The sequence below is a fragment of the Takifugu rubripes genome, chromosome 3, assembly GCF_901000725.2.
Source record: "Takifugu rubripes chromosome 3, fTakRub1.2, whole genome shotgun sequence".
Lineage (NCBI taxonomy): Eukaryota > Metazoa > Chordata > Actinopteri > Tetraodontiformes > Tetraodontidae > Takifugu > Takifugu rubripes.
In genome coordinates, this window is record NC_042287.1 from 625,001 (window position 1) to 644,723 (window position 19,723).

Genomic DNA, 19,723 nt, shown 5'->3' on the forward strand with positions numbered 1-19,723 from the left:
CTCCGTGAGAAGTCTGTCCCAGTTGCCTCTGTGACCTAAATCCACTTCAATTTATTATTCATCACACATATATTTGTGAATAGAACATGGTCACACATTCGATTGCGAGTGTGTGTAAATATGTGTGAATGGCAGTGTGTGTGTGCATGTATATGGTTTTTCTTTTGTGGGGGGGGGGGGGTACCTCCTGGTTTAATCTATTTTTCCACACTTGCTCTTTTGTGCAAATCGGAATCTATCAATGAATAATTTCTTGCTCTGTCGCCCACTGTTCATCCACCTACCAGACACACAGACACACACACACACACACACACATACACACACACACACACACACCTCTTAACGGCTTAATTTTGATTAACATGAGTCTTGTCCATCCGTCCGTCTCTCAGTCTACAGCAAACACTCAGATACAATATTCAGACTTTCTTGGAGGCTGTGAATTATTTACGGTTGCCATGGAGACTCGGTTGTGAGGATAAATTCCTGACTCATCCTCCGACTCACAAAGAGGTCAAGAGAAACACTCCAGGTTTGAAAACCCACCATCTTCAGATGAAGACCTCAATTTTAATGAGGGCCCGACCCCACCCACCCCCACCCCCACGACCCCCCCTACCCCTCCACCCCCCCTCCTGGTTAACCAGCCCAGTCGGCAGGAGGTTGATGAGTATTTAAATCAGAGGAAGTTAATTTCCATTTGGAGGCTGGATGTTATCGTTGCTACTGCAGCATGCTGGCACATTTTTATTACCCATCATTCACTCTGTCTGTCTGCTGTCTTGACATTTGAGGGAGGACCTACCACCAGTTATTACCCCCCCCACACACACACACACACACATTTCAGATTGGATCATTTATTTGTGAATAAGCTTGGCAGGAAACATCAGCCCTGAGGGCTGCGGGGCAGGTGTGTGTTTAAGTGACCGTGATGCAGGGCAGGCCATGTACGTGTGTGTGTGTGTGTGTGTGTAAGGGGGGGTATTGGGGGGGGGGGGGTCGGTAGACTCCATCATTGGAGATCTGACAACAATAGAGCTAAAATAGGGGTCTAGGGGTTATGTATGTTTCCAATGTGTGAGTGTGTGTGTGTGTGTGTGTGTAGCATGAGGACAGTTTGTGTGATTATTTCATATGGGGGGGTGGGGTCAACATTAGCCAGCTGTCAATCCTCATTTCCCAGCCTGTGATGTAAAGATTAGAAAGCAGGTTAGTTTGATGATTTCATGACAGGGTAATACTGGTTTTTCAGTCCTTGGACAGGTTGGACAGGTTTGTCCTGTCCAACATCACAAGTTTGTCCTGACTGGCAACAGCAGCTCGTGTTTCAAATATTTCTGCTACAGTTTTTCTTATAAAGATTAAAGTGTGGCTAATTGGTAGCAAAAGGATCAGCAAGACCGACATGATTTCCATAAAAGGAGCTCTGGAGTCTTTGGAGTAGCAGGCAGTTATTTTAGGAGTTTTCCTGAAGTTCAAAGAGGATTTGATCAGGACGTGACGAGCTTGAAGATAAAGCCAGAGCATTAATCCCTCCTCCAGATGAAGAGAAACAGCCAGCTCACTGCAGGTTTGGGCCTGTGGAGGATGAAAAGAACAAAGAGGAGGGTGGAGAGGCCTGATCCATCTGCTGCCCCCCCCAACACACACACACACACACAAATACACACACCCCTGCACCCCCACTCACACACACCCCCGCTGTCAGGGGTCAGTGTTCAGTCAGCAACCTGAGACAAAGGAGAAGATGTTCGGATGAAACCCACAAGATTTGTCTTTGTTAGCTTATTAGCAGAGATGTTTCCTGCTGATCTGATGTTGCGATCTTTATCACACACACACACACACACACACACACACACACACACACACACACACACACACACACTGATGTGTGATTAAATGAAGCCTTTGTTCTCCTCCTCAGGACCAGGACCAGGATCAGGACCAGGACCAGGACCAGGACTGTGTTTGGACGCGTGTGTTTTGATTATTGTTTTGTGAGTTGATGAGCGTGTGGGCGTCCCGCATCTCTTTTCATGGGACATTGAAAGATGTGTGTGTCACAGCGCTGGTGGAGAAGCTCTAGGGGGCTGTCTGCCCCTGGCCTCCCCCTCCTCCTCCTCCTCTCCCCCCTCACCTTCCTCATCACAACACCTCCTCTTGCTCTGGGAGCCATCCAAATCCCCAAACACTGTGAGTATTGCGTCCATCACACATGTCCGGTGCACATGCAGCCACGGACAGGAGGGTTGGGACAACCAGCAGGGGGCAGTGACACGGTGCACATGAAGCTGGTAGACTGGTCTGAACTGGTTCTCAGAGGTCAGAGGTCGGCCTAGGAGTGTGAGCTGAGACAGGGAGGGTGGGGAGGCTGAGGGATCAGATCGTTCCACTAACTCTGTCTGTGTCTCTGTTTCTCTCTGATGCTTCCCTCTGGACTAACAGACAAAGCGGGCAACAGTAAGTTCCTGTCAGTGATGCTGGAGGTTCTCCATGACCTCATTACCTCAGACCAAAGATCAAAGTTCATTCTGGAATAATAATCTGATTTACATTTGGAATGATGGCTTTAAATAAAAGCGTGTGTTCCAAAGACGTGTGTTACTAAGCGGGTGAGGTTAGCTTAGCCGCTGGGTGGACAGTCTGCTAACGGCGGACAGTTCAGCAGGAAGTGGTTAGCTCAGGAGCAGCTGGATGGAACCAGGACATGTCTATGTCCTGTATGATAGCGATGAAAGTCAGGTGGACTCTGTGTGGAAGCGTGCAGATGCACGTGCAGCGGCTAACTTCTGTGTTTGTGTTCAGTGTCCCAGCCTCCGGTGCTCTCTGAGGTGCCCGAGTCCATCACAGCCTTTTCTCCAGTGGACATCCATCTGCCCTGCAAGGCCAAGGGTAACCCCCCACCCACGTAGGTCCACACAGACCCACAGTCACACCTCTGTCCTCCACCTCCCTCACACCTCTGGATGAGAACCTCTGGTCTCGGTCTCCTTCTTCTGAACTTCCGCCTGAACAGGAATTGAATGCTCACAGTGGCGTGTTCCATGTCTGCTGCAGGTTCCACTGGATGAAAGACGGAGTGCTGATACGGTCGGGTCTTCATTTGGGGACGCTGAAGGCTGAGGAAGAGGAGCCTCTGCAGCAGTTTGAAGGCCACTATCGCTGTTACGCCTCCAACGACTACGGCACTGCCATGACGCAGAGTGTGCAGGTCATCGTAGAGGGTGGGTCTGACATGAGTCAGGGCTGAGGTCGGTTGGCTTGACCTGATGAAGGTGATGACGATGGTGGACCCTGTGTTTCAGCTCAGCCGGTGCTCCCCAAACAGCAGCAGGTCCATAAGGAGTCTTACGAGGGAGAGAGCATCATCTTGTCCTGCAACCCTCCAGAAAGTTCCACTCCTCCAGTCATCCACTGGATGGACAAATGTGAGTGTGACCTCTGGCATCCCTCCATCCCTTGGTGGTTTGGGACAACGTGCACTACTCAGATTAATGACTGTAGAGCTCTCTGTAGCTCCTCCTTCCTGTTCATCTGCTTCCTCGGGGGTTTGGCTGAGCTGAGGAACCCAGTCTCTCCGTCTTTATTCCCTTTATGTTCTGTTGGCAGTGATGGTGCACATCAGCCAGAGCGAGAGGGTGCTGGTCGGTCTGGACGGGAAACTCTACTTCTCCAACCTCCTGAGGAACGACAGCAGGACGGACTACATGTGCAACGCTCAGTACTTGGCTGCCAGGACCATCCTGACCGAGAGTGTCATCTCGTTGACGGTGGTGCCCAGTGAGTAAACGCAAGAGCCACCAAGTCTCAGCAGAATTGGACCCACAAACCTTTGAACTGTTGAATAAATCACCAGAAACGCTGACTTCAGGATCTTCACGATCCCTTGCTCTCTCTCCTTCTCTCCCTCCATCCAGGTAATGACGTGGCTCAAGCTAGAAAACCTCACTTCTTCAAACACACTGGTCCCCACAGCTCTGTGCTGGCCCTCAGGGGCCACAAGGTCACCCTGGAGTGTATACCTAAAGGCCTGTAAGGACCTCAGTTTCTATGTGTTTGTGTGTGTTTCTTTTGGAGTCATTTCACAGATGCTTTTGCCCAAAGCGACTGACAAACAAGCCACCAGGTGACCAGTGTGAATAAAATAGTAGTTAACAGTCCTAAACTACCTGGAACAACTCCCAACTACCGGAGCAGAGCTGTGGAGAGGGATATAAAGAGGGGAGGAGAAGCAGGAGCTCTTAGAAGAGCAGAGAGGGTGGCCCCTGCTCTGACAGAGCTCTGGAGGCCGCTCCACCATCGGGTAGAAGGGCTGAGAGTAGCCCGAATGATGCTAATGTGTGGAACACTATAATTTCCTGTCAGGTTTCATAGCTCTCATGCTCCTTCTCCACAGACCCACACCCAAGGTGGAGTGGAAGAAGAAGGATGGGAGACTGGGGGAGACCAGCGGACAGCTGGACAAGCACAACCGCTGGTTCCACTTCGAGAGCATCGGCCTGAACGATGACGGCGAGTACGAGTGCAAGGCGTGGAACAGCCATGGCTTCACCACGCACTCCTTCACCGTGACTGTGGAAGGTCAGCATGTCCGCTTCAGATGGAATAATGGGACCATAACCATGAATCAACAGTGTTGTGTTCTGGTCCCAGCGGCCCCCTACTGGGTCAAGAAGCCGGCCAGTCAGCTGTACTCCCCTGGAGAAACTGTCCGCCTGGACTGTCAGGCTGAAGGCATCCCTACGCCGTCCATCACCTGGAGCATCAACGGTCGGAACATCACAGGTACAAATGCCCAGATTGCACCTGGATGAATGGATGACGGACCTGCTCCTTTAACACCCCTTCGTTCCCCTTAACTTCGGTGCAGAGGTGGAGGAAGAGCCTCGGCGCAGCGTGTCTGGTGGCGTGCTCATCCTGAGGGATGTGGTGTTTGCTGACACGGCGGTTTATCAGTGCGAGGCAACAAACAAACATGGCTCCGCCCTCCTCAACACCTTCCTCCATGTGGTCGGTAAGTGGGTACCACAGCCTATCTGCTTGTGTGAGTGGGGGGTAATTCACCTTTGACCCTACCATGTGGACTGATGTGGTCTGTGTGTGTCAGAACTGCCCCCTCAGATTCTGACCTCTGACGGGCTGCTGTACAGAGTCACAGAGGGAAGGAACATCTTGATGGACTGTGAAGTCTTCGGCTCCCCACGACCACACATTACATGGTGAGACACACACGTGTGCTGTATCGCCTCCTGTGGTACAGGTAAGACACACGGAGCCAGTAAAAACCGCGGGGAGGCAGCGAGACCTGTAAAGACCCAATACTGCTGTCAAATTACAACTGCAGTTGTTATCATACAAGAAAGACACAAATCTTTGATCTGTGTGTGTGTGTGTGTGTGTGTGTGTGTGTGTGTGTGTGTGTGTGTGTGTGTTTAGGGAGGGTGAGGACAGACTCCCGTTGCTCTCGGACCCTCGTGTCTCTCTGATGACTAACGGGACACTGGTGATATCTGAGGTCGACCACGATGACGCCGGAGTTTACAGCTGCTCTGTGAAACACAACAACAACGTCTCCATCAACGCTCACCTGGAAGTCTACAGTCAGTCCCTGTCACACACACACACACACACACACACACACACACACACACACACACACACACACACACACACATTAACACGTAACGGAGGGAAAGTGCAGGGGTGGTCATATGGTGGCAGGAAGGCTGATGTTGGCTGTTGTTGTCAGACCGGACGGTCATACCGGCGCCCCCTCAGAACCTCCGATTCCTCCGAGGGACCAACGCCCTGCTGACCTGTGGATTCTACACGGACCCTCGGCTGCCTCCGGCCCAGGTCGTCTGGAGGAGAGATGGACACAAACTGATGGGATCTGAAACGGCCAACAAGTAAGACCAGAAACCCACTGAGGAGACATGAGCACATGCTCCTCCTGACTTTAATCTTTACCTGTGAAGACGTTCACTGAGATGCTGCCGTGTCCCTCTGAAGGTACTCTGTCTTCGAGGACGGCACCTTGAAAGTGTCCAACATCCAGTTCAACGACAGTGCTCAGTATTCCTGTGAGGTCATCTCCCTCCTGGACCACGTCAAAGCCATGGGGTCCATCACCGTCGTGGGTACGTCTGTTAAAACACACATCTACTTGAGGCCCATCTGAGATATGCTAACCTCTAAACGAACAGATGTCCCCTCAAAGATAGCTCATCTCTCGCTGCTTTTATTTTGGACCCTCAGACCGACCGGACCCTCCCAAATATCTGTCTTTGGCTGAAGTTACGGACCACAACCTGACCCTCAACTGGACCCCAGGTTCCGCCCACAACAGCCCGATGATCGGTACAGAACTCTAGCCTAGCACGTGTAAACGTGTACCGTATAAGCCGTCTGGTCTGAACGCTGCCTGGCAACACCGATAATCTCACGGGTTTTGATTCGTGCCAGATTTCATTGTGGAATTCCGTGAGGAGCAGCACACAGAGGGGAAGAAGTGGAAGTGGGAGGAGATGAAGAAAGTGCCGGCCGACGTGCAACACGTGCAGCTCAGCCTGCGCCCTTTCTGCACGTACCGCTTCCGGGTCATCGCCGTCAACGAGGTGGGCCGCAGTGACCCCAGCGAGCCCTCGGACACCTACAGAACCTCACCAGCCGGTATCTGCTCATGAACCCAACCTGAACCTGAATCGTGCTCCCCGAGGAGACCACACTAAGGCCTTTGTTTCATCTTCCTCCAGTCCCTGATCGGAACCCCACGGGTGTCCGCAGCGAGTCCGCAGACCCAGACAGTCTGGTCATCACCTGGGATGTGAGTGTTTCGCCTGCATACTACTCTGATGCTGGTGTCGCTGCTCTTCACCAAATGCTTTTTTTTCGCAGGAGATGGACAAGATGTACCACAACGGCCACGGCTTCCTCTACGAGGTGTCATGGCGGGAGGCCAGGAAGAGGGACGCGCGCTGGAACTCCGCCGAAGTGAAGTCTCCTCCGTTTTTAGTCCAAAACACTGGAACATACACCCCATTTGAGATTAAAGTCAAGGCTGTCAACTCCCTGGGATCCGGACCGGCACCAGAACCCGAGATTGGACACTCGGGGGAGGACAGTAGGTGTCCTTTCTCTAAGATTAGTCTTTGTGTTTGAAAACCAGAAAACTCAACTATGGTAAACAGAGACCCAACCAGCACGGTGCTAAGGTCCTGTTCGTTTCCAGACTACATTCCAGGCCTGTCTTTAATGAGACCAGGATCTGGATCCGACCAGAACGAGGCAGTTTACAACCAAATGTCTTAACATAGCTGCACATTCATCTGACGTCTCCCACTGGAGGCACTGGTTTTTACTGCGCGCTGGGGTTTTTTTGGAATGGAAACAGAGACTGGCTGTGTGCCGGCTGAAGCTAAAAGGTCTTCAGGTCAAGAGTCACGTTCTTTCTGGACCGATGGACACAACTCCATGCTAGCCAATCATCAGCCCACACAGTTTTGGGAGTTTTGCTTTTATCCCGCCGCTGCCTGCGCTAGCAATAGCACTAGCATCTCTGAAGACGTTTAGGATTTCCGTTGAGTAACTTTTGATTTCTTTAATCATCTCTTCTCTGCTAGAACCCGCTGAGCCTCCGACTGGAGTTAAAACAACTGTGATCAACAGCACGGTCACGGTCAAATGGGACGCAGCCCAGGACGTCCGCGGTCTGCTGCTGGGTTACAAGGTAGCTCTGACACACAACAAACACCATGGAGGCAGCTGCGTCTCCGGTGCACTGAAGAGGTCCGCTTTACATCACGCATCTGCTCTAAATCAGTAGCAGAGACAGCAGAGACGTGAGAAAAGAGGTCTCGGAAATGCTGCCGCCCTCTTACGCAGCAAGAAATTCCAAATCACCGGTGGTGAACATAATGGCGTTGAGCTGTTTAGCAGTGTCACTGGCTGAGACGGTGGTGACATGCCAAACTATGAATGCTTTGGACCTAAAAGTGGACATTATCTATCTCTCAGATCCACATCTTGAGGCTCGGTCCACCCACCGAGCGCCACCGGAGGTCCCTGGAGAAGCTGCACCAGGAGGAGGACAGAGACGAGCGTTCCAAGCGAGGGAAGGAGCGCCGCTTGGTGGTGGTCAGAGAGACCTCAGCGGAGGTGACGGGACTGAGGCTGTTCTCCCTTTATGAGCTGTCCGTCACCGCCTACAACAGCAAAGGAGAGGGGCCTCATTCAGACCCGCATCGCTTCAGCACTCCAGAGGGAGGTGAGATGATCTCCCCCTGTAGAGTGTGTTGGTGTCATTTATAGATATGCTCAACCGTGTGTGTGTGTGTGTGTGTGTGTGTGTGTGCAGCTCCTGGCCCTCCTGCATCGCTCAGATTGCAGAGTCCATCAGAGACTTCAGTGATCCTCTACTGGGCTCCTCCCACCGAAGCCAACGGTATCCTGCTGGGATATGTGATCCAGCACAAACAAGGTAACAGCTGTCACCGCGGAGACGCTGTAATCAAATGGGGTTTTCCCCACGTATAAAGGAGACACAGGAAAGATCTGGATGGGTTCCACCAGGCCACGTTGTTTTATTCACACTTACAGTTGATTTAAAAATCCACTATAAAATTGTGCGTCTGTTTTGGGAGGGTTGTAGCGCCATCTGCTGGAGCAGTTGTGTTCTCCACCTTCCTGAGAGAGGAGCGCACACTAAGGTGCCCTTTGTGGACAACCCTGTTGTTCCACGCATCATTGTGATGATTCGCTGTTGGTGGTACCACTGTGTGTGTGTGTGTGTGTGTGTGTGTGTGTGTGTGTGTGTGTGTGTGTGTGTGGAGCAGAGGGGGCCAACAGCGAGAGTCTGCTGCAGATGATCAGCGACCCCAGCGTCACCCACTTTGAGCTGCACCACCTGGACCCCAACAGCTACTACATCTTCAAGGTGATCGCCTACACTGCCGCCGGGGAGGGCCCACCCATCCAACTCAGGGGCGCCACCATGCTGGAAGGAGGTGCGACTTGATTGTTTCCGAGACATTTTTACTCCGTCTTCATCTTCCCCTTTGTGTTCCGGTTCCTTCCAGTTCCTCCATCAAATGTCACCATAGTTACTGGAACCACCTCCTTTAATCTCAGCTGGGTGCCCGAAGAGCGAAACAGGAACCACGGATTCCACGTTGAGTACCTGAGGAAGAGCCGTGAGTTTGTCCTCATCCCTCAGCCTGTGGGACAACCCTCAGAGACAAGCGTCCTGATCCTCTGTGTGTGTGTGTGTGTGTGTGTGTGTGTGTGTGTGTGTGTGTTGCAGCTGGGGCTGACTGGGAGAGGTCAGAAGTTGTGAATTCCACACAAGGCTTCTACTCGCTGACGGGCCTCCAGCCAGGAACTCACTACCACCTGAAGATCATCCACAACAACGACACTCGCTGGGAGAACTTTGTCCAGACTGTGGGCCCAGGTGGGTGTGGACCACGCTGAGAACTGTCCTACAGGTGGACCAGGACCAGTGTGAACTCACCTGTGTGTCTTCCAGTACCGTCAGAGATGCCCACTGGTTTCGCTGCGCGCGGTTGGCTGATTGGACTCATCAGCGCCATCCTGCTGCTGATCCTCATATTGCTCATCCTCTGTCTCATCAAACGCAGCAAAGGAGGCAAATATGCAGGTGAGTCAACAACACACATATGCGTGCGCACACACATGCACAGAGGAGTCACGGTGACGTTTGTCCCTTCAGTGAAGGACAAAGAAGAGAAGGACGTGGACTCTGAAGCTCGGCCAATGAAGGACGAAACCTTTGGAGAGTACAGGTGAGTCACAGTGATCTGTGATCTGGTGATGGAGGAGGGGAACATAGAGGTCTGTTGCACACCTGAGTCTGCCCTTCTTCTGTCCTTAATGCTGCCCTGCAGATCTCTGGAGAGGTGAGGACTTACCTGCATGTCTTACTTCCTGTCCCACCACAGCCTCGGTCTCATAGTCCAACACGCTGATTTCACCAGTTTCTTCACCAGTTTCTTCACCGGTTTGCTGGGATTAAGGTGAATAACAGGCTGATTGTCCTCCTCAGCGACGGGGACGAGAAACGCTCGGACAGCCAGCCGTCCATCTGTGGGGACAGCAAGCTGGGCAGCGACGACTCGCTGGCCGAGTACGGCGACAGCATGGACATCCAGTTCAACGAAGACGGGTCCTTCATCGGCCAGTACAGCGGCCGGGGGCCTGTTCCCCATGGCAACGAGAGCTCTGGACCCACCTCACCCGTCAACCCTGTCCCCCCACCCCCCATTGCCCCGTCCATGTCCAGCATCCTCAACCGGCCCAGCTAGACCCACATGCACATGAAACACAAAGGGACGTACCACTCCTGATTCCACTGCCTGTAACACACACACACGCACACACACACACACGCACGCACACACACACACACACACACACACACACACACACACAGGTGAGGAACGGAGGGATGGAGGAAGAGATGGATGCACCAGCTGCTTGGCTTCAGTTTTGCTTGGTTACATTTCGCCTTTCACATTAGCTCAGATTATTTGAGAAGAATCCAGACTAATATTCATAAAACTAACTGAGTCGCAGCAACTAACCAGCAGTTTGTCCACAGCATGATTGCAATCCAGAAGAGACGTGTGAAAGAGACCAGTCGAAGGTGATGGGAGAGGATATGTAGCTGCTCTATAAACCTGCACTGCTGTGTTGCTCCTTGAAAACGTTTGGTGTAGCTGTTAGCTGTAGCTGTTAGCTTTGTGGCAATGTTAGAAAAGGAAGCTCACTCGGCTGGTGCAGAGGAAGGAAAGCAGTCCTGCTTGACCACATTAGCATAAACACACCTGTCCACCTGTCCGCGTCCCCCGTCCCTGCAGGGATAGAGATCTGTTGCCTTAAGAGTCCAGCTGAGCCTGCTCTCCTTCCTCTGCCAGAGCTTCACTCTTCCTCATCATCCTCGCCCTCCCTTCTTCTTCAGCCTCCCTCCAGGTTCAGGTCAAAGGTGCTACGGTGGCCCGGAGAGCTCCTCAGAGTCAGAACGCTCCCGTCACCACGGAGACGCGTGGGGCCGATTCCCTGTGAATCGTCTGGTTGTTTTTGGAGTGTTTGGTGCCTCCGGGCCACCGTAGCCTGTGATCACTGGCAGGAACGTGCTGAAACATCTATGTGGAGCTCTGTGGGGGGGTGGTCCTCTGTAGCAGACACATGGCCCCCCTGGAGTTGAGAGAACTTGAGGCTTCGTTCTCTGAATGTAAATAGAACCTTGAGATTGTCTCTTTTTTTTATTTCAATTGCTTCTTTTATAAGACGATGAAATTGTAATTTTTTATTCCTCCACTGTTTCGTTTCTTTTTGGAGTCCCACCCCTTCCCCAAGGCTCGTCTTCTGGTGTCACCTGGAGAAGACGAGGACCATCAGTGGTCTCCTCACTAGTACTAACACAGATTGTCCTCCGAGGCCTCTGCGGCCCTGCAGGCGGCCAGGAGACTGACCTCCCTACACAGAATGTTTACTTTTGTGGCGTCGCCACATGGAACTCTGGTCCCACTCTGATCCCGCTCTGGCCCCTCTGCTCCGTTCCGGTCCACTCTGGCCCCACTCTGGTCCCGTTCTGGTCCACTCTGGCCCCGTTCTGGTCCACTCTGGCCCCGCTGGGTCCTCAGTCTGAATTCTGCATTGTTTGCTGCCTTTTTGTACGTATAATAATCCTGAAAATTATCCGAGAGCAGCAGCATCTTAATCAATGGCAGATGTGATCAGATCAGCAGAAGATAAGAGTGTGTGTGTGTGTGTGTGTGTGTGTGTGTGTGTGTGTGTGTGAGAGAGAGAGAGAGAGAGAGAGAGAGGGAGAGAGACTGCTGCAGATGTTTTGCCTGCTTGTTGCATTGTGCGCTGTGTTCTGTAGCCAACAAACTAACCACAAACTACCAACTAATAAACTAGAACATGGTGAACGTCCTCAGCTGGTCTGTCAACTGTTTGTCTCCAGGTGTGCGTCCTGACAGATGTGCGTCCTGACAGGTGTGTGTTCTGACAGGTGTGCGTTCTGACAGATGTGCGTCCTGACTGTTCACGCATGAACACACACACACTCAGACCTGCCTGGTTTAACCGTCACACCTTCTCTAAACATGACTGAAAAGAACCAATCAAGGTGGAGAAGACGTCTCACCTGCTGGCTCCACCCTTGATGGGAGCAGAGCTGGACGCTGTTGCCGGGTGTCACCTGCTGTTGCCGGGTGTCACTGGGTGTGGCCACTGGTGTCTCCTCTGTCATGCTGATGATGTTCTGAAGGACTTTACTGGTCGGTCCTTCATTTGCACACACACACACACACACGCACACACAGGCAGAGAGCCTCCCTGCATGCTGCGGTCACGTGCACAGTGGCTCACAACAACAAACACGCACGCGCGCCCAGCAGGAGGCACCAACAACCGACAGTTAAAAGCGGGAAGACTGGTTCCAGTCCGCAGATTGGATCCCAGCGAGAGGAGATACATTCAGGGCAACGCGAACACACGCAAACGCGCGCGCGCTTTGATCGGAGGAGACCCTAGGAATGAGCCGAGGAGCGATCACGGAGGACCGGATCACTGTGCCGGGCCCCCTTGGGAGGATTCTCAGGATCCAGCTGCCGCACGGTGAGTGACACGCACGCAGCCAGGGGTACACGCAGGCACACAATGTCGTGCACATTCACAAAAGGTCATTTTTCGATCATTTCGATTGATGGACATGCACAGCGGGTGGTCATCATTACGTCACCAATTAAAGAAATGACGTCTCAAGCGCTGACACGCGCTCCACGAGCGGTTACGTAAGAGCCGCGGGGTCCGCGCGCTGCAGCTTGTGAAATTTAAGGAAGGTTGATGCGGTTCTGCTGCGGGACAAAGGCGCGACTTTCGCAGCCGCAGCCCCGGATCGGGAGGGGGGAGGGGGCTTCAGGACCCCGGGCTGACGGCCCTGCGTTTATTTTGGGAGAGGAAGCGGGGGGGAGCAGGACTGCGATGAGGAACAGCCCGCGTGGCTTCTGCTCCTTCTCCCCGCAAAGAAAATAAATGGAGGCCAAGCAGCGCGTGGCGGCGCGGCGGCAGCGCGTGCGATGCGAGAGCACAGGTGAGTTTTGAATCCTGCAAACGGAGACGGAAAAGCTGCAGTCTGTGCCTCACGCGCGCGCGCACGCACGGTCGTACAGTGTTGCGCAACCCTGCCGAGGTGTGTTTTTGCGTGATTTCCCACAACAGCAGAATCTGAAGTGTTTCCTGTGGTCATCACGTGGACATGTTGGACAGTCAAGGACAGAGTCCAGATATCAGGAGATATCTGCTTGAGACAGACGGTGACGTCAGACCGTGGGCGGGGCCACCGCCAGTGTTCGGACATCGCGATTCTGAATTTATCGTTAATACGACATTTGGATTCGTGCAACATCCTGCTGGAGAAGCTTCGAACTCATTTCCAGCAGCTAAACGCAGCAGTTTCCCCATTTAAAAAAAAAAAAAAGTTAAACTAATAATAAAAATGATCAATTTAGTCATGGGCACGTCAAGGACAGCACATAGTTAAAAGGTGCATTAGCCTTTAATTAATTAATGACATTAGATCTTGAATTAAAATAGCAATGTTGTGGTTTTTGGAGTCCTGACGTAGATGAGATGAACGGACATGCACTGGTCATGGATAAGACATGATACCACAGCAGAATCTTGCTAAGCTTCATGTATTCTTTCTACCATAATCAGGCCTAACTGGACCGTAGGACAACGTTTGGCCTCCTTCAGTTCTGACCGGTTTGGTGAGAGTTGAGACTCTTGGTGCTTTTCCTTCAGGGGTATCAGGGCTGAACGTTTGAATGGTGCGGTGCTGAATATGCTAACGGGGCTGTTAATGCTCTGTTTGGCCAGGGGGGCTAACGCCACTCAGGAGCCGCCAGAGGATTCAAACCCACAACTGAAACAGTTTTCTTTGTTTCACTAAACAAATAAAGGCTACGAGCTGGACCTGGTCAAACAGCCACACGGCCAGACCCCAAATAAGGTTTACCAGGCTGAGGGACAATCAGCAGAACCGGCGGACAGTTGAAGAGGGACCTAAGTTACTGCAACAACCAGTGAGCAACTGGTCACGGAGTTGTTGGAAACTAGTTTTTTACACTACTGACATCAATCTGAGCTCCCCTGAAACAAACTGGTTTACTTAGAACGTAACGTTTGTGTTTCCTGTATATGCTAGTTAGCCACCAGAGCTAATGTTGTTTACATTTTTGGTGATGTCCTGGACTGTGGAGGGACTTTGAGCCTTGGTCTTCCATGGTACCGGTTAACTTGTAAAGATTTTAGTCCAGCCACCCCCATTAAAGGAAGGCAAGACTCTGACCTCCCTCCCAGTGACCCCCCGCTGGGGGGCTGCACTCTACGAGGGCTATTTTGCTTTTATTTTGCTAATGAGCAAAATGTAAATTAAGCCCATCAACATCTGATAAACTAATCTGTTAGTGTTGCTTAGTTGTTTTTGCACTTGCATGCTGTGTGCATACTTTAAGGTTCATTATTTTATTCTTTACTGATTTGTTAACTTTTATTCATTGTCTGCTGCTAACAAACGAAACGAAATTACGCTGTGCAGAGTTGTGCGAATATTTCCCGTCTTTCTGGTTGTGCACGTTGTAAAGTCTCTGACTGTAATAAAGGCTTTATTGTATCAGCGGACCTTTCCATGTCCTCCACACTTGTTTTTGTGTTACATGCTAATGAGAGTCTGGAGACCACATCGCTATGAAGACCCCGCCCACGCTACGCTGAGATGAGACCGCTTGTGTCGAGCCGATCTTGTGTAGCAGAAAACACCGCGTTTGTGTTCTCGCTGGGCTGAATGGCCGTCATCAAGCGACCCCCGCTTGATGAATAGCTGTCATTAACGCTCATCAGCTAATCAAAGGTTGACTGAAACCATCTGATGGGGTCACTCATCAGGTGAGGGTCACATGACCCAGGAGGGGCTGGGTGTTCACCTGTTTAGGGAGACGCCCGGGTTCTAGCGTGTCCCTAGCGTATTTGATGCTGTTCTTCTGCTGTTCTTCTAGTTTGGTGGTCTGGTTTGTCCAACGTGGACATCTTCACTGCTCTGGACCATTTGTGACTGGCTGCTTTGTCCTTTGGGTGGACCGGCCCCTGTCTCAGTTTCGCCCAGCTGGACATGAACAGGAAGGTGTTGCTGGTCAAAGATTCTCCCGATCTTGTTCAGAAACACCAAGTTCAGGTCGCCACAAGTGTGGCGGACTAAAATCAGCCCCTAACCCTGTCCAAAACTGTGAAACAGCTCACATCTATACCTCTGTCTTTGTGAGGACATTTATGGATAACCACCCCCAGCTCCTGAGCTCCTGCCTAAACCCAACCTTAAACCAGGTCTGAACCCTCAGACACACCTTTGAGGTTGTCCTCACTTTGCTGGTAAACTGGTCCTCACTAAGTAGAACACACACAGCGTTGCTTCCTGTGTGCCTGGACAAAGGTTACCGTTGCATGTTACGATTGGTCGATGACCTCGTCTTAGCCAAACAACATGATTGACAGGCGACTGGTCCAACCACAGACTCGGTTCTGAGCCGGCATCCAATCAAACCCACAAAGTGACGGCGTGTGACGGCTCAAAAGTCTTGCTGTCAATTGAGAGCTCCTCTTTATTGCATGCTGCTCACACACACTCACACGGACACACTAGCCTGTTGAAGCGATGTCAGAGAGGCTCACTCAGACCCGTCTGGAGAAGACCTGGGTTCCTTGTATGAAGAGCAGGTTGAGCCAACGTAGAGGCTGTGAGTACACATGCACACAAGAACACACACGCGTTTGCTGATTAATGTGTATCAAGTGTGTCACATTCGCCTCTGGAGATTTTGATGTCCACCTCATCGCGTGGCGTTTAGCCAGAAGGCCATTAACCTCAACCACGCCGTCATGTGACCTCAGCGGTGAACATCGGCCCTTCCGCTCTTCCATTTTGAGCGGATTCTTTTGGGAAAAACCCAACAGAGACAAGCGCCCACGTGAGAAGAACCGTAGAAACCATCGTCAGGAGGGTCCAAGGAAGGGGCAGAGTCTCAACCATTCAGTCCAGACCTCAGAAACCCATGTGTGTGTGTGTGTGTGTGTGTGTGTGTGTGTTTCAGCCTCAGTGCCCCAGTTCACCAACTCCCCGACCATGATTGTGATGGTGGGACTCCCGGCCAGAGGGAAGACCTACATCTCCAAGAAGCTGACCAGATACCTGAACTGGATCGGTGTCACCACCAAAGGTACCAGAGACGAGTCTGAACCACTTTACTGCCGGTGTTCAATAGAACTGGCTGTCATCTGCATAAAAGCGTCCCTGTTTTTGACCCACCAGCCCCCCTCAGTCCGATCTAGACCTCAGACGGTCATCCTGACCCCTGCTGGTCTATATTGTTTTTGTCCCAAGTGTCTCTCGGGGACTTTAAGGATGGAATCAGCCTGAAGCTTCTGGAGAACCTGACCAAACCAACAGATTCATGCTAAAAAGGGTGTTGTGTTCACCGTTTGTCTGTCTGTCGGTCTGTCTGTGCTTCAGCGTTCAATGTGGGCCAGTACAGGAGAGACGCTGCAGGTTCCTACAACAGCTTTGAGTTCTTCAGGTCCGACAACGCGGAGGCCATGAAGATACGCAAGTATGAGCGCCGTGTGCTGAGAACTTTAATCCAGGGGGTTTCTGTGGGTTAATGACCTTGGTGGATTTTCAGGGCCTGTATCGTTGCTGCTCTGAGGGACGTGTGTGACTACTTCACCAGAGGGATGGGCCAGGTGGTGGTGAGTTCACAACCACAACTGCTGCACCAGAGTGGCCTCTTTTAGTCAATATTAAACTCCAAAACTTGTGATCTTAAAGGTTTTGGATGCCACCAACACCACCCCCGACCGCAGAGATCTGATCCTCAACTTTGCCAAGGAGAACGGATACAAGGTCAGGTTTTTGCCTCCTTTCGGTCTCTGAAAACCTTATTTTTGCGGCCTGATTTTAATACTTGACCCCAATGTGTGCAGGTTTTCTTTGTGGAGTCAATATGTGACGATCCAGAAATCATTGCTGAGAACATTAAGGTAGGTGAAGCCAATGACGGTAGAGTCCAGCAGAAGTCTACAATCCTTTGACCGCTTTATTCACATCCCACAGCAAGTAAAGCTGAGCAGTCCGGACTATGCAGGCTGTGACAAGGAGGAAGCGGTGGCAGACTTCCTGAAGAGGATCGAATGCTACCAGGTGACCTACATCCCCCTGGACGACACCAAGGACAGGTGAGGCCACTAACACCAGTGTGAACCAGTCCAGGCTCGGGTTTAGACCCCACCCCCATATGAGCCCAGTTCTACTCAAGGTTTCCTCCCGTTGAAGGCAGTTTGTCCTGCCTCTGATACTCGTTCAGGGGTCAGACCAACTTTCTGTGCAGACCGTCTGGATCAGGGGTGGGCAAGTCCAGTCCTCGAGGGCCAGATCCGCACCGGGTTCACCCAACACTTTCACCTGGGGTTCCGCCTCATTTGGCGAAAGCGGTTTCTACCTGGTTGGATGCAAAACCTGGCTGGAATCCAGCCTTCATGGATTGGACTTGGTCATCAAGGGAGGACAAATCCAGTCCTTGAGGGTTGGATTCCAGCTTCAACCAGGCAGGAACTGCTTTCACCAAGGTAAGTGGAACCCCAGGTGAAAGCGTTGTCTACCTGTAGGACAGAAAGTCTGGCCCTCGAGGACTGGACTTGCCCACCCCTGGTCTGGATCCTAGCAGATGCTCTTTATTAATGTTGGAGTGGATTGAATATCAGTCTGTGAATGCAGAATCATAAACGTGTTATAAACAGACAGATTCGTTTTGGGTGACTGAAGTCTGGAACTTTGCGCAGAAACTTGTCCTACATCAAGATCTTCAACGTGGGCAGCAGGTACCTGGTTAATCGGGTCCAGGACCACATCCAGAGCAGGATCGTCTACTACCTCATGAACATCCACGTGACGCCGAGGTCCATCTACCTGTGTCGCCACGGCGAGAGCGAGCTCAACCTCGTGGGTCGTATTGGGGGAGATTTGGGGCTGTCGTCTCAGGGGGCAAAGGTCAGACATACGGAAACATGGAAAGGCGTCTTTTAAACTTGCTGGTGGAGCTCAACTGTCCGGGGTTTTCTGTCAGTTTGCCAGCGTTCTGGGGACGTACATGCGCGACCAGTCCATCAGAGACCTGAAGGTCTGGACGAGCCACATGAAGAGGACCATCCAGACTGCCGAGGCTCTGGGAGTCCAGTACGAACAGTGGAAGGCCCTCAACGAGATCGATGCCGTGAGTGCGACCTCCTCGTGTCCGCGTGCTGTGTGACACACCTTCACGTCTGGTTTCTTCTGCTCCAGGGAGTGTGTGAGGAGATGTCCTATGAGGAGATTCAGGAGAATTTCCCCGAAGAGTTTGCACTGCGAGACCAAGACAAGTATCGTTACCGCTACCCTAAAGGAGAGGTGAGAACCTGAACGTGCAGTTCTGACCCACTAAGCCTGGAGAGTTGTGGCTGGACATGTGCTAGTGTGAAGATATAGATGCTACACTAGCTTAGCATCTGCATAAAACAATATGAAAGGGCCAGGAGGTGCGTGCCCTTACAGAGACAGTATCCATGGCCTGTGTGTTTCAGTCGTACGAGGACCTGGTCCACCGTCTGGAGCCAGTCATCATGGAGCTGGAGAGGCAGGAGAACGTCTTGGTCATCTGTCATCAGGCCGTCATGAGGTGTTTGCTGGCCTACTTCCTGGACAAGAGTGCCGGTGAGACACGCCCCCCCACTGAAGCTAACGTAGCGAACACCCCCATTTAAACCGTGTGTCTTCTGTCTCAGACGAGCTTCCTTACCTGAAGTGTCCTCTCCACACTGTCCTGAAACTCACCCCAGTGGCCTACGGTGAGTCCAGCCCCACGCCTTTGCCCCGAGGACCTCCTCGTCAGGCCATTTCACGCCAATCTCTTTGTTTTAGGTTGCAGAGTCGAGTCCGTCTTCCTCAACGTGGAGGCTGTAAACACTCACAGAGACAGACCAGAGGTAGGTTCAGTGAAAACTGCCCTAATTGGATGAGGTTTAGCTAGCTAACAGTGCTAACTTTGGGGTGAGCTGCATCTTTAAAAAGAGGAGTCAGGTGACTTCAGATGACCGTTTCTGTCATTTTTCCAGAACGTAGATGTGAACAGGGACCCCGCGGAGGCTTTGGAGACCGTCCCAGACCACATCTAGACCGTCAGGCTCTATCTCCAGCCGCAGTCAAGCAAAGTGACCTTTTCAACGGACGTAATCCCAGTCGTCAGTTATCCAGGCTGTTCCTTTCACCTGCATTTTTATGAGCATTAACGCACCTTAATGCACCACGGCTCAGGCCAAAGACAGTGACATGAAATTCACTGGAATTCACTGTTATTTCTGAAACACGTTTTTGGGTTACCATAGTTACCATGCTAACCTCAGCTAGCACCACTTCTTGTCACGAAGTCTGTGTCCAAGTTTGAGGAGAACTCAAATGATTTCGCAACAGAATATTTTTGGAAGCTCTGATGGTATTTTTGTATTTCTAAGACTTGAGATTTTTCTTCGTTACTGATGAAGATGGCGTGAACTAAAAAGAGAGAAGTTTGACACCAACTCGTGTTTTACAGAGGAAAAGAGC

At 51.7% G+C, this 19,723-nt stretch overlaps 2 protein-coding genes across 6 annotated transcripts in view; both read left to right on the forward strand.

The window, feature by feature from the left end:
- Positions 1–11,967, forward strand: part of LOC101072824 (neural cell adhesion molecule L1-like) — a 17,464-nt gene extending 5,497 nt beyond the window's left edge. The window contains exons 2-29 of one of the 3 annotated variants that reach the window (XM_029834343.1): positions 1,934–2,202; positions 2,455–2,469; positions 2,815–2,917; positions 3,067–3,233; positions 3,315–3,437; positions 3,619–3,789; positions 3,927–4,041; positions 4,406–4,590; positions 4,663–4,794; positions 4,880–5,023; positions 5,117–5,228; positions 5,446–5,609; positions 5,759–5,918; positions 6,022–6,149; positions 6,268–6,369; positions 6,475–6,681; positions 6,765–6,835; positions 6,907–7,132; positions 7,632–7,738; positions 8,026–8,275; positions 8,366–8,488; positions 8,844–9,014; positions 9,087–9,200; positions 9,311–9,460; positions 9,536–9,667; positions 9,740–9,812; positions 9,915–9,926; positions 10,073–11,967. In XM_029834343.1, the coding sequence (XP_029690203.1) occupies positions 2,061–2,202; positions 2,455–2,469; positions 2,815–2,917; positions 3,067–3,233; positions 3,315–3,437; positions 3,619–3,789; positions 3,927–4,041; positions 4,406–4,590; positions 4,663–4,794; positions 4,880–5,023; positions 5,117–5,228; positions 5,446–5,609; positions 5,759–5,918; positions 6,022–6,149; positions 6,268–6,369; positions 6,475–6,681; positions 6,765–6,835; positions 6,907–7,132; positions 7,632–7,738; positions 8,026–8,275; positions 8,366–8,488; positions 8,844–9,014; positions 9,087–9,200; positions 9,311–9,460; positions 9,536–9,667; positions 9,740–9,812; positions 9,915–9,926; positions 10,073–10,331 (3,858 nt within the window). In that variant the 5' untranslated portion in view covers positions 1,934–2,060 and the 3' untranslated portion in view covers positions 10,332–11,967. The remainder of the gene's footprint in view (positions 1–1,933; positions 2,203–2,454; positions 2,470–2,814; positions 2,918–3,066; positions 3,234–3,314; positions 3,438–3,618; positions 3,790–3,926; positions 4,042–4,405; positions 4,591–4,662; positions 4,795–4,879; positions 5,024–5,116; positions 5,229–5,445; positions 5,610–5,758; positions 5,919–6,021; positions 6,150–6,267; positions 6,370–6,474; positions 6,682–6,764; positions 6,836–6,906; positions 7,133–7,631; positions 7,739–8,025; positions 8,276–8,365; positions 8,489–8,843; positions 9,015–9,086; positions 9,201–9,310; positions 9,461–9,535; positions 9,668–9,739; positions 9,813–9,914; positions 9,927–10,072) is intronic. The other 2 variants (XM_029834344.1, XM_029834345.1) reach the window with 2 other exon arrangements.
- Positions 11,968–12,440: 473 nt separating this feature from the next.
- LOC115249257 (6-phosphofructo-2-kinase/fructose-2,6-bisphosphatase-like) lies at positions 12,441–19,719 on the forward strand. 3 transcript variants are annotated; one of them, XM_029834430.1, is made up of 14 exons: positions 12,441–12,654; positions 16,185–16,310; positions 16,604–16,700; positions 16,773–16,839; positions 16,919–16,993; positions 17,074–17,130; positions 17,204–17,325; positions 17,929–18,136; positions 18,213–18,359; positions 18,428–18,532; positions 18,706–18,835; positions 18,907–18,969; positions 19,043–19,107; positions 19,237–19,719. In XM_029834430.1, exons 1-14 carry the CDS (start codon positions 12,573–12,575, stop codon positions 19,294–19,296), a joined length of 1,404 nt encoding a protein of 467 aa, XP_029690290.1. In that variant the 5' UTR covers positions 12,441–12,572; the 3' UTR covers positions 19,297–19,719. The 3 variants fall into 3 exon arrangements, with proteins under 3 accessions (XP_029690290.1, XP_029690291.1, XP_029690289.1); XM_029834431.1 differs by lacking the exon at positions 12,441–12,654 and adding an exon at positions 12,860–13,129; XM_029834429.1 differs by lacking the exon at positions 12,441–12,654 and adding an exon at positions 15,281–15,830.
- Positions 19,720–19,723: the final 4 nt, after the last annotated feature.

Excerpts from the sequence above, each read along its gene's own strand:
- LOC115249257 (XM_029834430.1), top strand. The coding sequence starts at position 12,573 with ATGAGCCGAGGAGCGATCACGGAGGACCGGATCACTGTGCCGGGCCCC. Across the intron at positions 16,994-17,073 it reads CCAAGGAGAACGGATACAAG|GTTTTCTTTGTGGAGTCAAT; the intron begins GTCAGGTTTTTG and ends CAATGTGTGCAG. Across the intron at positions 18,970-19,042 it reads ACTCACCCCAGTGGCCTACG|GTTGCAGAGTCGAGTCCGTC; the intron begins GTGAGTCCAGCC and ends TCTTTGTTTTAG.